This window comes from Sparus aurata, chromosome 20, assembly GCF_900880675.1.
Source record: "Sparus aurata chromosome 20, fSpaAur1.1, whole genome shotgun sequence".
NCBI classification, from domain to species: Eukaryota; Metazoa; Chordata; class Actinopteri; order Spariformes; family Sparidae; genus Sparus; species Sparus aurata.
In genome coordinates this window covers 17,627,686-17,644,037 of record NC_044206.1, presented here as the reverse complement: position 1 = coordinate 17,644,037, position 16,352 = coordinate 17,627,686, and the positions used below count along the sequence as shown (strand labels likewise).

Here is a 16,352-nt window from a genome sequence, read left to right as displayed (position 1 = left end):
TGTGACATGGTGACGTAGTGTGATGTCACAAAGTCACGTAAATTAAAGGCGGGCTGCTTATGAGGTGTTTCAGGAATTTAGTTGGTTTAATTGCCAGAATCACTTGTTTAAACCAAAAAACTTTTAATAACTATTTTTAAAACGATCCCGTCATCATATTCGTTTGTTGTCTCCTGATGATAAAATTAGCGAGAGTTAGATAATCAAGTTCAAAATATACAGTCAAAGTCAATATAAACAGCAAGTGTAGTAACAATATCCGGGTCTTGATGAACTTGAAACTGCTTGAAAAGTGCTTGAATTTCACCCTATGGACAGTCAGCATATGTGATATTATGTTTATTTGATATAGATTTTGATGTTTTTTTGTATATGGACAAAATACCACAAACATATCTGACACAGGAGGATGTGTAAAATAAAGTAGCATAAAATTGATAATAATTTAAGACACCTAAAGTGAGAAATTACTTAAAAGAATATAAACCTAAAAAACTGTGCAAATATTAATAGAAATGCAGGATTCCAGTTTAATGAATGAGATGGGAAAAAGAAATGCACATTAGGAGCATAATATCTTCTGTTTTAAATCCTCCCTGAGGTCATACGTGCTGCATCATCAGAATATAAGAATTATCTCATCTCGTTTGAAGCAGAGTTTGATTGTTTTCCATTAGGCCTGAGCGTTTATCTCGAGGAAGCTTTTCATACAAACCCTGCTCCGTTGCACATATGGATGACTCTAATGAGCCCAGAGGGGTGCCGGGACCCGACCCCGGCCCCTCCAGTGTCTGCTCCTACTGTACTTCTGAAGGGAGGCTCTGACCCCCAGGCCCACTGTGAAAAGGTCGCAGGTGAATCAGCCACCGGCGTATGGCACCGCGACACTACCGGCCCTGCCCAGCACCCTGAGGTGGGCACTAGTCCGGGCACATCTGCTCCGTGCCTAATTAGTATCATTGCAGACGAGGGCTTAGGAGTGGGCCTTCGTTAATAGCAGCCTGTTGCTCGGGGAAACAGTCTGCCTCCTGTAAGCCGCTTCGTCGCAGGTCTGCTCATCTGATAATCTGGTTGCAGAAGTGCACGGTTATATAAAAAAAAAAAACACACACACACCGGGCAGATGGCAGAGTTTTTAGGAACCTCAGTGTGGTGAGGTGAAAGGGTCGTCGCTGAGACAATCATCAGTGAGACAATCATCAGTGAGACAATCATCAGTGAGACAATCATCAGATAGACATCAGAACTCAGAGATGCTCCTGACTGTTTTTTATTGGAACATGTCAAAGTTCTAGCCGCTTATCGCAAGTCATGTTTGCATGATATTTCCGCTGCCCATTGTCAAACGCACTGTTCTAGATTTTTTTTTTTTTTGTATGCATTTTTCCATTGACTTTCACTCATTTCTATATAGTATAAAAGTACTTGAGTTGAGTATTCAACAGTAAATCATAGAGCTGAAAAGATTAATCCATTAGTAGTCAACCGTTAAAATTAATTGTCAGCTATTTAGACAAAATGATTTATTGATTCAAGAATGTTTTTAAGAGAAAAAGACTAGCTGGTTAGCGTGCAAACTTCTGTAGTAATTTCTTCAACAAAATATGGAGATATCTTAACATCAGCGCTGCTGTTTCTTCACATTTTGTTGATAATTTAAGTAGAGTTTGAAATGCTTTGACCCATAATTCTTACATATTGCACCTTAAGAGTTAAATGATTCATATGTGGTAATACAGTCCCAACTTTTCACCACAACTGCATTTCCACACAAATATGATGTGGCAAAACGCACATTGATGCATTCTTTTAAAACCAGAACAAGTGTATAGAGTTTTTTTGTTTTTTTACGGAGGTGCGTGAAACAGTTCAAAAATACATAAAAAATCTTAAAGACAATGGAAGGATTTTTTCAAAAAAAAATGGTTAGCTGTGATCTGAAAACTGGGCTAAAACTGCTCTGGGAGCTTTAAACCTCGACATCACACACTTTGGCGTGCAGTTGCCAGATGAATTGAGACATAAAGATGTAGGTTTGGAACTAGTTTTGCTCCCAATCAGCTTACTGTGCGGCACGGAGCGAAATACAGTAACAGATTGAATGCTGGTTTGTGGGAGATGTTTGGCTTTAATGCACAAGGAATTAATTCACACCAGGGGGTTTTAAATGCTATAGATTTCCACCTTCTTGCTGTACACAGACCCTGAATGGCTTGCCCTGTTTTTAATGAAGAGATTTGTTGCGTGTGCCAAGAGAGAGATTATCTTTTTGAAAAACACTGGGCGAAGGTTTTGGTGCCTGTATAACCACGACCGAGAACTGACAGCCAGAGTGATGAGATCTGCATAAATCATCTTGGAGGTTGTGGCGTTTATTGTATCGTGTTCCAGTTGGTGTTCGGTTAGTGCCAAGTGGATTTCTTTAAAGTCTAATCTTTATCTCAAAATCTGTGAACACAGATTTTATGTGAGGATAAATCGTTGTCATTTGGGGGGGGATTTTAATACAGAATCCTGCATTTTTATGTGTATATATAAAGACATTTGCATCACAAAGTGGTTGGCTGGATGTTTTAATACTGAAGTTATTATGACAGCGGTAGCGGGGAGTTAAGAGGGATAAGGGGCAGCTCTCCCATGTCAGTAATGCAGCGTTTAGTGGTTTCTGATTTTGCAACAAAGCACGCGAGATGTCAAAACAGCGACTCAGAAACACCAAAATCCGCAGCATTTTTCTTCTTTCTCCCTGTGCCGCTTGCCTCCACATGGCCACATATGTTTGTGGCCTCGGTAAAACCTTTTTGGCACAAATCCAAGCATCCCCCCCCCCCTCCCCTCCTTCCTCCTATCCTCCTCCTGTTCTCCTCGCCGGATGGACATGGCACGACATTGCGGCCATGTGGCCAGCAGGAGGCTGTATTTAAGCCGGGGCAGCTCTGAAATGGGCCATAAAACCTAGCCAGCAAGTCTGGCTCCCCATGAGGCAACGGGCCTAAGTACTCATTGACAAGACTCCAACATCACCGACTTTCCAGAGAGAGAGAGAGGAGAGAGAGACAGGGAGCGCAGGAGGGGAAATAATGCAAGAAGGAGCAGACAAAGATGAGGTGCAGACAGGAGGCAGTTGTCTGGCCTAGATAGACGGGCGCTTTTATAACCGTTAGCGTTAATGCTTTCACTCCACAACATGTAGTCGCCTCCCCCGCGCTCTTCACCGCGTGTTTTTCTTCTTCAGCTCATTTTCACTTAATGAAACGAAATAGCCGCTCAACTGCATATGTTTAAGGGGACCTCGGGGGGGAAATGTGTGTCACATTTTGATGCCACATGGCAGCCATGACATTCACATGTTCGCCACTTCACACCATCAGTCCCACTTCATCGGCTTGCCGGAAAAACTCTCACCCTGAATTATGTCGCCAAATGACTCACCCGACTTTTAAAAAGCGAGTGAGCTAATGAAGTCGGTTTACAGACTTGGTTTTTACGACACGCAGTTCTCACTCGCTTCGGCGCTGAAGTGTTCGAGGTGAAATGTGTTTAAAGGTGCAGTATGTAGTTTTTTTTAATGCATAAACAAACTCAACAAACAAGTTCTGTTTGTTTTCATACAATAAACGAACTGTCCTTAAAGGACAATTTCATACTGTTACTTTGTTTAAATGTGGCGGACCCTGCCACCGTTCTAGCTTCAAACAGTGGTCTGTGGACCTTATTTTCCTCTGAGAACAGCTTGTTTATTCACTTGTGGAGAAAAAAATAATGTATTCTCCCCTTAATATTGTAAATATGACATAACACCTCTTTTAAAGCAGTTTACCGGTGAGCTTTGATGTAAAAACAAGTTGAAAACTCGGATCTGTTGTGAGGATGACAGGTCTGTAACCTGCTCTACCAGCGCGATTGATAATGAAATGGGAGTGACTCGTCAAATAGCCGTCAATTAATAATTTGCGCCATCTATGGAAAGACATAGAGACATCTGATCGCTGCCAGGGGGACGTCCGCGGCTCTGCGTCCAGATGAGGGAGAGCGGGACATGATTTACGATCGAGCGGGACAGTTTGGCACGGCTCGGACTTGACTTTTCCACACATTGCGAGGTGCATCCCAGAATTTTACAGTTCCGGGAAGCCTACATAGGAGAGGAATTCTTTGGCTGAGGCAAAACATGGCTGTTTTGCATGGCCTCTTCGGTGCTTCCAGTAACCAGGGATACTAGAGCTCCCTAAACTCTCTCTTATTTTAATTGACTTTGGCCTGCAGGAGGCTTGTGTCCATTCAAACCTTTCTGGGCACAGAGAGAGAGAGAGCGATGAGGAGGAGGAGGAGGAGGAGGAGGAGAGAGGGAGGGAGGGAGAGGAGAGGAGGAGGAACAGAATGTGAATAGAGCTCACTCAGAAACTAAAGAGTGCAGCCCACTAGAGCCGCTCTTGTTAGTTTGCTCATGGTCTTTGTTCTCCATTCAGCCCTTCTGGCTAAATGTCTTCAAACAAGCCGTTTGGGGGTTGTGAATCTTTTCCGACAGGTTTATGGCAAAAAATTTGGACTTGATTTTTTTTTTACAGTCAGTGTGGGAATAAGTGAGGAAGTGCGGCTGTAGTGAAAATGTGAGTGCGACGTGACGACTGGTTGGATGTGTGTATGTCTGATATGTTAGTGACCGAGCCATGTGGGGCGATGCCAGGTGGGAGTCCAGGGTTGACAAGGGAGCAGGTGTCTATTAGATACAGAGCAGAGAGGGAGGTAGGGAGGGAGGAAGGGGGGGGGGGGAATTCATAAGAGCTCTTGGCATCTGCCTTACCTGCTGCCTCCTCTACAGTCCTCCTGCCAGTAAGTGGAGGGTAAGACGGTTGGGGGGGGCGGGGGGGTAGGAAAGACGAAGAGATGAGGGAAAGGTTTGGGAGCAGGCAGCAAGTGAATGAGTGACCTTTGTGATGGCAGCCATGTTCTCAGGGTTATCCTCTCCCAGAGGTTGTTCGATCTTGGTTGGGTTGGTTGCATCTGTTGCACATCTGTAAACAGGGTCAAAGAAGGTCTATCTTTTATGTCCATCCTAATCAAATGGATAATTTCCGTGCTCTAAGCTTTGTAAAATGACGTCTTTCTTCTCCGTTTGGAGAGGTATCGGCCCTAAAAGTCGAGTGTATTTCCTCTCTGTTCGAGTCTTTGTGGTTTGTACGAGTGCGTCGGTTGCCACTTGTTTCTTTGACGTCAGTTTGTTGTGCCTGGGCCTCTGAGTGAGAAAACATAATCCTTTAAAGAGCCTTTTTTTCTTTTTCGCGGAGAGCAAAAACCAGACAGAATCGAGCTATGTAATCAGAGTTTTTGTCTCTCTGCCTCCCGTCTGTATGTTCGGTGAAAGGTGGGGGAGCATTATCATTGGAGAGAGCATTGAACAACTGTCAGGGATGCAGTCCACGTCATTTGTCATCGCCTCCCCCGGGGGCTCTATGACACAGAGTGAAGCTGGAAGCTGCAGGGCCCAGCCACCGAAGCCACCCATCTAGTCCCAGCAGATGCGTTTAGCGCCCTTCGCCGTGGCTGACCATCAGGCTCCGCAGCTGAGCACCAGAATATCAATACGGCTCAGACTCAGCCGGGCCCCTGGGACTATCTACAAGGCAAACAGGATAGGCTCCTCTCCTTATGGAAGACAGAGACCCATGGCCGCCAGGGAGAGCAATGTAAACAGAGCGAGAAGACGCTCTGTAGCACCAAATGGCAGTTTGATTCACTCTCGAATAGTCGCTGTGATTTTGAACCCCGAGACGGGTTATCTCCAGTTTTGGCTCTTCTCAGGGAGGGAGACAGATGAGTGTATTGAAGGGCCGTCTGTGGGAGGGAGAGGAGAAGAAAAACAGTAATCCTTTTGTGTTCATCATCCACACTGTCCTCAGAGATGCTACAATGAAGGAGGAGGAGGAGGGAGAGACTGTGAAGAGTAACGGGTTGGCTGTTCCTCCTCCTGTCATATGAAACCTGAGGTTTATCCTCTGAGTCAATGACAGAGCACCTCTCCTTTAAACAGGTCGGTGCTCAGCGGAGGTGGTAATTTTGTGCAGTGATAAGCCCTTTATCTAATGGAGGGGTAGAGTAATTCCCCCTTAAGTGGCAGAGTCGGTGCTTCCCTCCTTCTCCTCCTTCCTCTCAGATATGTATTGTCGTGATCCCGCTCGCCCTCATGCTGTTTGTGTCCCGCGGCTGTAGATGTGACGCAAAAGGACACCGTCCCCCCAGCAAGGCGGCCTCGCGGTGGCACGGTGAAGGGATAAATTGCGGAGACATGTTTATCAACATAGAAGAAGTGCAAGTTACCCCTTGTTGCAGGAGAATAATGGGACCTAATTGAGCTGTAACATGCTGGCTGGTCGCCAGGCCCTTGAATTGAAAACTCACTCCATCAGAAGGGGGTCCAGGGAGAAGGGCGGGCGCCGTTGAAACGTAGACGTGAAACTCGTAAACCTATTAGCCGCGCTTTGGACCTGGTTGTATTTAATTCAGAGTAACCTACAAATCTACCTGCGCAGCGTGTGATGTCCGTAGGAGGAAGGAGACACCTGAGAGGCCCTTTTTTTTTTTTTTTTTTTCCTGTCAACCAGAGCACAGCCGCGGTGAAGTCAGATCAATCCTCCGGAGGAACAGCACAGCCTGTCTCCTGGCACCTGCCTCGCCAAGAACAGGAGGAGGAAGCAGGGGAGGGGGGGGGGGGAGAGAGAGAGAGAGAGAGAGAGAGAGAGAGAGAAAAGAGAGAGAGCACGAGCGGGTGGGAAGGAGGAAAAACCCAGCTGCCTCTGCGCCCGAGCCCTGTGCTGCTTTTTAAAGGAGCGGGAGGGAGGGGAGGAGAGGGAGACTGCTGGCACCATCTGTACATGTCTTTTGTATTCCAGCCCTCATCTTTACACAGAGCGAGGCTGGTGTGCTCAGTGTTCAAATGAAAGGAGAGGAGGTGCCTTTTTGGGGGTGCGATGCTCTGAGAGGAGAGGAAGGTGTGTGTGTGTGTGTGTGTGTGTGCGTGCGTGCGTGTTTGTGTGTCAACGCCGAGATTCATGTTTTTGTCCTCGCTCAGCGCTCAGAGGACACCTCGCGTCCTATTTATTTTGCCCCTGTGTGTGTTTGTTAATGTAATCCAGTGTGGTGTCTTCCCCCCCCCCCCTCTCTGTTTGCAAGCACTCATGTGTGGTCAAATCTCTGGGTTGCCATGTTTGTGATGGGAGTCAGAAGCTTTTGTTTGTTCCTTCCCTCCCATCAGCCCCATTAGCCTGATGTCTCTTCTCTCCCTCACTGACTCACTGCTGCCTCGCCCGCCGCCTGCAAGGACAGCCCGCGCTGTCTGCTGTCATATTGACGTGGCTTTTTTTTTTTTTCTTTTTTTTTTTGCGCGAACCGCAGCTGAAATCACCGAGCACTCTGTTTCACCCGCCCGCCCCTCCCTCGCTCGCTCCTCACTCTCGGCCCTAGAAGTGCTGTGAATCATGAGAGGAGGTGGCTGCCCTGCTCTTTGATTGAATCCACATTCCCCTTTTCTCCCGCACCGCCGCCGAGAGAGGCTAGGAAGGAGGCAGGAGGGAAGAGAAAAAGGGAAAGTGAGTCTTTTGTAGTTGGCACAGTACAAAAACATGCACTGCAGATGAAAAGCATATGATTCGATCAAACGCGCTCTGTGGTAGCTGCCTAACCAAGCGGTAGGTAGGAAGGTGGAGAGGAGGGGGGACGGGCTGGAGTCCATCCGCAGGATCAGAGTGAACCCTAGTGGCCGAGGGCTGCAGTGGCATGCCGGTGTTGAAGCTGATCTTTTAGACTGCAGCATCAAGGTGCCTCCGTTTGTTTCTTAGATTAGGCCGTTTATTTTGCGTTCATCTGGGCTGTAAAGCTAATTTGAACGCGGAGCTGTTTGGAAGATGAGGCTGCAAAGTGAACTCAGAGGCTTGGCATCCTTTACTATCTATGTTGATTAAAACCAAGTGCAGTTAAGCTATTAGTAGTTTAAGAGCAAACAATCCCAGGATTTGTCAGGTCACTGGAAGATATAAAACAGATCTAAACCACCCATCCATGCTTGAATTAATTTTGTTATAACAATCAGATCAACCCTGTTTTGAAGAATGTCCCTCATTTGTTGTACTTTGGCCGTGCCGTGCGCTATTGTTCTGTTCTTTTTTGTTTGTGCTCCAAATTATGTGATCATGCTCACATAAACAAACACATTTTTGCGGTTAATGTGGGCAAAATAATTCACAACAACGATATTATTACCATATCTCATCTCTTCTCACGTGGTCCGGCAGCAGTGTTTTACTGCGGGTAGCATCCGATGACGAAGGTGCATGCTCGCCACCTACAATGACAAAGTAGGAACCGAAAGAAATGGAAATTACCTAAGGGGGGGGGGGGGGGGGGTGGTCTTGAGTATTCACGTAGTATTATCACGTGTATTATCAACATGAAATATCACGATTATAGTCAATACTGGTATGTCATGATATTAATAATGCAACATACTGTGAAGGCTTTAAGTGTATCTAGAAAAGTTTGATTTTCAAGGTAAAGCATACCGACTTCAGGAGGCAACAGTGTAGTAGATTTTGTCTATTGCAGACAGACGTACTTTTACAAGAGAGATGAAGAGAGTGACGGTGCACATCACAAATGTTTCCTACAATCAGGTCTAAGAGACAGCTGTACCGTCACTTTCTCAATTATGTCAAGGTTAGGTCACTCACTTCACTTTATGCATCCTTCTGCCACAGAGATTCTTCATGTCATGTCCAGTAAACAGAACTGAATTTATTTACAAAATCATCAAAAGGCCATGAACACAACTGCAGTGCGTCCGAGGAAACAAGCAGCTAACGTGTACGGGGAGATTTCCTAAAGTCAAAGAAAGATAACCAACTCTGTAAACCAAAACAAATTAGCTCTTATTTGTCCAAAGAAAAAATCGAGGAAAAAATTCCCAGTTGGGGAAAAAAACACAACTAAAAATTCACCAATTAAATGACTGTGACAAATCCTACTTCTACTTTATAGATCATTTTCTCTCAGCTAATAGAATATTTCAATGTGGAATGTTGTTGTGTGTTTACGTTGGGTTCCCCCGATTTTTCACAGGGTATCTTGAAGTAAACACTTGATACATGATTTTGTCAGTCAGGTCATTGCTTTTTTTCGATTTTTTTTTTGTCTAAATCTGCTCAGAAGCTTCTTTTCCAAGCAGTTATGTCATCAGCCCTCCTCTTCCCACATAATCAGTTTTTGCAGGTTTTTTGCACCGCTTGCACTAGAGGGGCTATTACCTCTGCAGTTATTTCTCACAGGACTCCGACAGCACTGATACACTCCTCTTCCTCTGCTCTCTCTCTTTCAGCTCTTCTGTCGTCGTGGTGTGAGGAGCTGGGTCGCCTCCTCCTCCTCCGTCACCAGAAAAACAGGCAGAACGAGCCGCCAGGAAAAGTGCCCATGCAGCCCCCCATGAGCTCCATGAAGCCCGGCCTCTCGCACGGGTCAGTGTTCACACTGCTGCTGCTTTTTGGCTTGTGTGTGAGGTGTGTTTGTGTGTGTGAACAGACAGACCAGGCCCTCGGGGAAAGCCCTTCCTCTCCACACGAAGCCCGGCGTTCCTTATGGATCAGTGGTCAGACAAACTGCCAGACTAACTGCTTGTAGCGCGGTCAATAGGGACAAACACTACCGCTCAACCCCGAGCACATGTAGTTAATAATTACAACACTATGTTTGTGCATTTCAACAGGAAGAGCATGCTTTTATTTTATAATCTAACAATAAAACCTTTGTCTTTCCCTATCACTCAACCAATGCAAATAGACTTTCTACAGATGTACTTTTTGTGCATGGCAAATATTTGTCCAGCTAAACACAATGTGTTTTTTTGCTCCTCCCCCTTGCAGAGATGGGTCTTTTCCCTATGACTCAGTTCCCTGGCAACAGAACACCAATCAGCCTCCAGGTTCGTTGTCCGTGGTGACTACAGTGTGGGGCGTGACCAACACATCGCAAAGCCAGGTGAGATCCCATACCTGTTGGATCTGATGGTTAGAATCAGCACTCACAGTCATGTATTTATTTTTTGAGGTTTTTTTTTTTGGGGGGGGGGGTACATTGTCTTAAAGGCCGGATTAAATTTCATTTTGAGAGTATCTAGCACAAGGGTGCACAGACTCTTTTACCTTCAACCCACTAAGCAAAACCATCCAAAAGACGTCTATTCAACATCAGCTAAGATATTGAGTAGACATCCAGTGGAGAGCCAGAATGAAGCCCAGTGGATGCTCTATGTAGTGGCTAAAGCACTCTACCGTAAAATGTCTTTCTCAAAGGGAATCCTTTCTAGCCAGTGGGCCTGGGAACATGGTATTTTGGGGGAAATAAACAAGGTTAAAGGAAGCAAACAACATGTGACACACTAGTGAAATTCAGTGCTAACATTTATTGATTAGCTAGGTAGCTAATCACAACACACTATTTAAATTTTAGTGCTAACATTCATTGCCTGTGAACCAAAAGGTTTTAAATGGCATTTTTTACCTCAGCTTTAATACTAAAGCGTTTCTGTGTGTTTATGTCCAACAGGTGTTGGGAAATCCCATGGCCAACAACAACAATCCTATGAACCCTGGGGGCAACCCTATGGGCTCAGGTATGTCTGGTAACAATCCAGGGATGAACTCTCCTCAGTTTCCCGGTCCTCAGCAGCAGTTCCCAAACAAAGGCAACTCCAACCAGGCCTACATGCAGCAGGGGATGTATGGACGACCTAACTACCCCGGAGGAGGAGGCTTTGGCGGCAAGTAAGTGGACAGTGGAGACTGTTAGTTAAAATGATAACAATCCTCCAGCATGATGGTCTGAGGTCATTTCCTAAATCCTGTTTCTCTTCATCATAGTTACCCTGGAGGGCCTAATGCTGGACCTGGAGGAATGGGCATCCCTCCACACTCCCGTCCTCCGTCAGACTTCACCCAGCCTGCTGCTGCTGCCGCTGCTGCTGCTGTTGCAGCTGCTGCCGCCACGGCAACAGCCACTGCCACAGCAACCGTAGCTGCCCTGCAAGAAACCCAGAACAAGGACATGAACCAATACGGACCGGTACGACGAGACAAAAAACTGATTGCACTTTTGTGTTGGCCTTTCAATACCAGAAATAGTACTAGAACAGAGAGCTGAGGGAGGAAGATTTAGGGTTTTTTGTGAAAAAGACAAAATCTATGCTGAGGGTGAATAAATTGCCAAAGTAGTATGGGGACAAAGAACATTTAGCCATAACAAAAGCTAACGGGCACGTTTTTCCACCAGATGTCGGAACATTTTTGTCTTTTATTACTTCAAAGATTTTTTTGTCTGTGATTTTTAATAGACAAAATTTCCCACACTGAAAGTCAACTCAGAGATGGTTGATTGAGCCCATTCTGTCTTCCAGATGAGCTCCTCTTTCCAGATGGCACCAAACCAGGCATACAACAGCCAGTTCATGAACCAGCCAGGACCCCGCGGCCCTCCATCCCTCCCTGGGAACATGGGCACAGGCATGAATGCGTCCAACATGAGTGGGCCTCCCATGGGAATGAACCAGCCTAGGGGCCAAGGCATGGGACCTTTTACAGCCCACGGCCAGAGGATGCCCCAGCAAGGGTACGCAGGACCCAGGCCTCAGGGCATGGGTATGCAGGGCATAAAAAGGCCGTACCCGGGAGAGGTGAGTGGATTGAAATTCAACTCTTTTACCTTCCAATTTCAGCTTGTGTGTTGTAAGCTAAATATATGTCTGTCATCACCACATCCACAGCCAAACTACGGTGGGCAGCAGTATGGACCAAACAGCCAGTTTCCTAACCAGCAGGGGCAGTACCCCACACCCAACGCCTCGAGGCCTCTGCCGTCCCCCAACTACCCGGGCCAGAGGATGCCAGGACAGCAGCTGCAGGGCCAATACCCACCACCTAGTGGTGCCATGGGCCAGTACTACAAGGTAACGATGACTTGATGATTGCAGAGCATGTAGATGATGATAATTTAGAAAGAAAATGAACTCTTCATCTTTTTTATTGAATTACAGCAAGAGCCACCTTTCAATGGCCAAACAAATAACTTCTCCGGGAGTGGATATCAGTACAACCAGGGTACTATGAACGGGGTAAGTCCACATTTTTTATCATGATCTTGGTTTTGCTGTTTATAGCCCCATGAACATTTATTAATCGATTGTCTTAAATGTAGCCGCCCAGACCGGTGGGAAACTACCCTCACTCCCCTGTGCCAGGCAACCCAACCCCTCCAATGACCCCAGGAAGCAACATCCCTCCATACCTGTCGCCAAACCAGGATGTGAAGCCACCCTTCCCTCCTGACATCAAACCAAATATCACCGCTCTCCCTCCCCCAGGTCAGTAAAGGTCAAATGAAGAAATCTGAACAGTGGTTGTTCCTTTAAAAGTGAAATCTGACCATGGCTCTTCTTCACCGTGCAGCCAACCACAACGAGGAGCTGCGTCTGACGTTTCCAGTGCGGGATGGAGTTGTCCTAGAGCCCTTCAGGCTAGAGCATAACCTGGCTGTCAGCAACCACGTCTTCCACTTACGGCCATCTGTACACCAGACACTCATGTGGAGGTAAGACATCATGCGCAGCATCAACACACAGTATACTGCTAGATTTTCTTCCAAGATATTTTATCTCCAGCTAGAGCATCACAGTACGAAAATCCCTAGATTTTTATGTACAAGAACTTTTTCGAGAACCCAAAAACTTCTTGTTACCAGAATCAACATCAGTGCTAGGGATGGCAATTCCTTTTAAATGTTTTTCATGACTATAGCTACAGTAATACGGGTAAACTGGTCTGAAAACATAAGGAAGGAAGGAAGGAAGGAAGGAAGGAAGGAAGGAAGGAAGGAAGGGCTTACTGGGAGTGCGAGGTGGTTCCAGTTCTTAAATTTGGTAGAAATACAGAAATGAACATGGAAAAATCATTCCTAAAATCACTACTAGTCCCTCATTTAGTTCCTGGCTGTTGGTTCTAGGGGCTCATGGTGTTAAATTTGGAGTATTTGGTTAAAGAAGCCCTGTTAATAATATCCCATGAGATCCCACAGGACACTACTCTACGGCCAGTACTATTTTCCATCAACATGACCAACCTTGTCCAAATAACCAAAACAACTTTGCAAAAGAGTTGCTGTGGTTAACATCGACAGGAACAGCAATGTGAGAAGACTCATCCATGAGAATAAACAATACTACCAATCAACACTCGAACTATATTGTGACTGTCATATTCTTCAATTGACTTCTTGCACATGACCGTGACGACCACCGTGAAAGTTCAGGATGTGTATGTGAACCATCCCAATTCCATAGATAGGTTGATGACATCAAATATACATCAGTTGAAAACCCGACTGTTCTAACAGTCTGCATTTTCAGTTTGAGCCTAAAGTGACCTGGATTTCCCTTTTTCTTCAATTTTTCTTTTGTGGTCGGGGAGAAATGGCTTCACTCAAGAAATCTGCAGTCCGGAACCAATGTGTATTGTTTAATTCTTCTTAACCTTTGGCAAGCAGATTGAAAAGGCTGCATGGCCATACTGTCTGCAGCTGAGATTTATTTTACAAAAATCAAAGCTCACTATTCCTCCCAGCTAACTTGGAGAAGGTCATCCTTGTAATAAGTTCCTCTGATTTATTTCCCTCTCGAGCAAAACTCGCTTTCACATCCAGAGCTGATCAAGATCATGAAATTAGGAAACATTCTGATGTCAGGCCGCTAAATCACATTTTCCATTAGTTTAACTGATTAAAAGGTTGGAAAGAATTCCTAAAGTTTGTCTCTACAGATGTTGGATCATGTTATTAGTTAAAAATTCTTAAATTTTTTTCTTCCCTTGTCTGTGCAGATCGGACCTGGAGCTGCAGTTCAAGTGCTACCACCACGAAGACCGTCAGATGAACACCAACTGGCCGGCGTCAGTCCAAGTCAGCGTAAACGCCACACCGCTCACCATTGAGCGGGGCGACAATAAGACCTCCCACAAACCCCTGCACTTGAAACACGTATGCCAGCCAGGGAGGAACACGATCCAGATCACAGTCACTGCCTGCTGCTGTGTGAGTACACAAGCCATCAGAACTAATAAGAAGAGGTTCACACAAATCCAAACACAGATTAAAAGAAGTCAGAATGGGAAATTTAATGCTAACACTTTAACAGTTAAGTCTTTTTTCCTCAGGACAAACATGTTGAAACAGTAAAGAAACTATTAAAAACCAACCTTATGAGGATGTTTGTAACAGTGACGGTGTTTGTTCCTCCTGTAGTCGCACTTGTTTGTGCTGCAGCTGGTCCACAGGCCCTCAGTACGCTCCGTCCTCCAGGGCTTACTGAAGAAGAGGCTTCTGCCTGCAGAACACTGCATCACCAAAGGTATAAACAAAAGAACACAGTCACACTTTGTAGCCTCGTCCCCTGATCATTCTCAGAGTCCTTGCTTACGCTAACACTATCTTCTCTTCGCATTAAAGTTAAGAGGAACTTCAGCAGCGTCGCGGCATCATCGGGGAACGCAACGCTCAACGGAGAGGACGGCGTGGAGCAGACGGCCATTAAGGTTTCCCTCAAATGTCCAATCACCTTCCGGCGAATACAGCTTCCAGCAAGAGGCCACGACTGCAAGCATGTTCAGGTCAGCGCTGCAGGGATAAACAAACACACCGAGAGTGGAGAATGCCTTGAGGGAAGAAGAATTTTAAAGTGGTGTACTGGATAACAAATGTTCCTTTCTTGTTTCTTGCAGTGTTTTGATTTGGAATCATATTTACAACTGAACTGTGAGCGAGGGACATGGCGATGTCCTGTATGCAAGTGAGTCTATCAGGCTTAAATACATAATGGTGTTTTACCCTCTACTTCTCAGCATTATTAACCCTGTCTCACTTCTCTCCGCAGTAAAACAGCGTTGTTAGAGGGACTCGAAGTGGACCAGTACATGTGGGGAATCTTGAACGCAATTCAAAAGTAAGCTGTGACAAGAAAACTAATTTGCAATGCGTATGTTTCTCTGCCTTTCCTTGTATTTTAACTGTATGATCTCTATTCCAACAGCTCGGAGTTTGAGGAGGTGACCATCGACCCGACGTGTAGTTGGCGGCCGGTGGCTATAAAATCTGACATCCACATCAAGGAGGATCCAGATGGACCGCTGGCCAAGAGGTTCAAAACGATGAGTCCCAGCCAGATGATCATGCCCAATGTGATGGAAATGATAGCCCAGCTCGGCCCCGGACCCTCGCCGTACCCCTTACTATCTCAGCAAGGGGGCAACAACAGCGAATACGGCAGCCAAGGTAGGACACACACAGGCAATCACTGTGAAGCAATGACTGTAAGAAGTGTACACATGTGTTGACTGGTTTTTATTTTTTTTTTTTGCGCCAGGCAACAGTTACCAGGGGCACGGGAACTTTGACTTCCCTCACGTCACCCCCGGTGGTACGTCGATGAATGACTTCATGCACGGTCCCCAGCTGTCTCACCCACCCGACGTGCCCAACAGCCTGATGGCCCAAGACAAGCCTCTCTCCCACAACATGCCTGACTCAGTGAGTTATCCCAACGTTTCTTTCAACGACTCTGCGATTCAGCCTTTTCTTTTTGTTTGATTCTGTACCCCATACTTGTGAGAAAACATGTAGCAGGAGCCAGAAGAAGGTTAGCTTAGCGCAAAGACTGGGAGCTAGCTTGTCTCTGTCAAAACAAGAGTAAACGCCTACCAACACCTCTAAAACAAACCAATGAACATGTTATATCTAGTGTCCTCTGGTTGACTGGTCATTTTAGCTAGCTGTTAATTAAAAAAAACAAGCATTTTGAAGACGTTACCAAACTTGTGACTAGATTCTTTTGGACACTATTTTCTGATAGCGAACTAACTGTCATCTACAACCACATTTCCCCCCCTCTCTCTATAGATACCTCACTCTGCCGGTAACGACCAGTCGCACGGTCCGTTGCAGCAGGGCTTACATGCATCTCCACACCCTGGGAGCCAATCAGGGCAGCAGCTACACCACAGCGGGCCTCCTCAGCCGTCGCGTCAAGCTCCGCCTCCTCAGCAACAGCAGCAGCAGCAGCAGCCCGGCCCCAACAACCATCCCCACGGCGACCTGGCCTTCAACCCCTCCAGCAGTTTGGACAGCCAAGCAGGGTCGGACATGCCCGAGCCATCTTTAGACGTGAGTACTGACAAGCATCAGAAATGTTCTTAGAGGGGTGGTTTTGGATTGGATTTTGGAGTACCTCTTATAACTTCATTTAAAACAAACTTGAAGTATCGCTTTGA

General features: G+C 46.0%; 1 protein-coding gene across 4 annotated transcripts in view; it reads left to right on the top strand.

The window, feature by feature from the left end:
* The window catches only part of LOC115571265 (zinc finger MIZ domain-containing protein 1-like), a 128,385-nt gene that overhangs the window by 108,258 nt on the left and 3,775 nt on the right, over nucleotides 1-16,352 (top strand). For all 4 annotated transcript variants that reach the window (XM_030400550.1, XM_030400551.1, XM_030400552.1 and 1 more), the window contains 17 exons: nucleotides 9,368-9,503; nucleotides 9,909-10,023; nucleotides 10,591-10,808; nucleotides 10,905-11,106; nucleotides 11,438-11,713; nucleotides 11,804-11,986; nucleotides 12,074-12,151; nucleotides 12,235-12,400; nucleotides 12,486-12,627; nucleotides 13,911-14,121; nucleotides 14,332-14,437; nucleotides 14,536-14,696; nucleotides 14,808-14,875; nucleotides 14,960-15,028; nucleotides 15,116-15,357; nucleotides 15,449-15,612; nucleotides 15,982-16,245. In XM_030400550.1, the coding sequence (XP_030256410.1) occupies nucleotides 9,368-9,503; nucleotides 9,909-10,023; nucleotides 10,591-10,808; nucleotides 10,905-11,106; nucleotides 11,438-11,713; nucleotides 11,804-11,986; nucleotides 12,074-12,151; nucleotides 12,235-12,400; nucleotides 12,486-12,627; nucleotides 13,911-14,121; nucleotides 14,332-14,437; nucleotides 14,536-14,696; nucleotides 14,808-14,875; nucleotides 14,960-15,028; nucleotides 15,116-15,357; nucleotides 15,449-15,612; nucleotides 15,982-16,245 (2,801 nt within the window). The remainder of the gene's footprint in view (nucleotides 1-9,367; nucleotides 9,504-9,908; nucleotides 10,024-10,590; nucleotides 10,809-10,904; nucleotides 11,107-11,437; nucleotides 11,714-11,803; nucleotides 11,987-12,073; nucleotides 12,152-12,234; nucleotides 12,401-12,485; nucleotides 12,628-13,910; nucleotides 14,122-14,331; nucleotides 14,438-14,535; nucleotides 14,697-14,807; nucleotides 14,876-14,959; nucleotides 15,029-15,115; nucleotides 15,358-15,448; nucleotides 15,613-15,981; nucleotides 16,246-16,352) is intronic.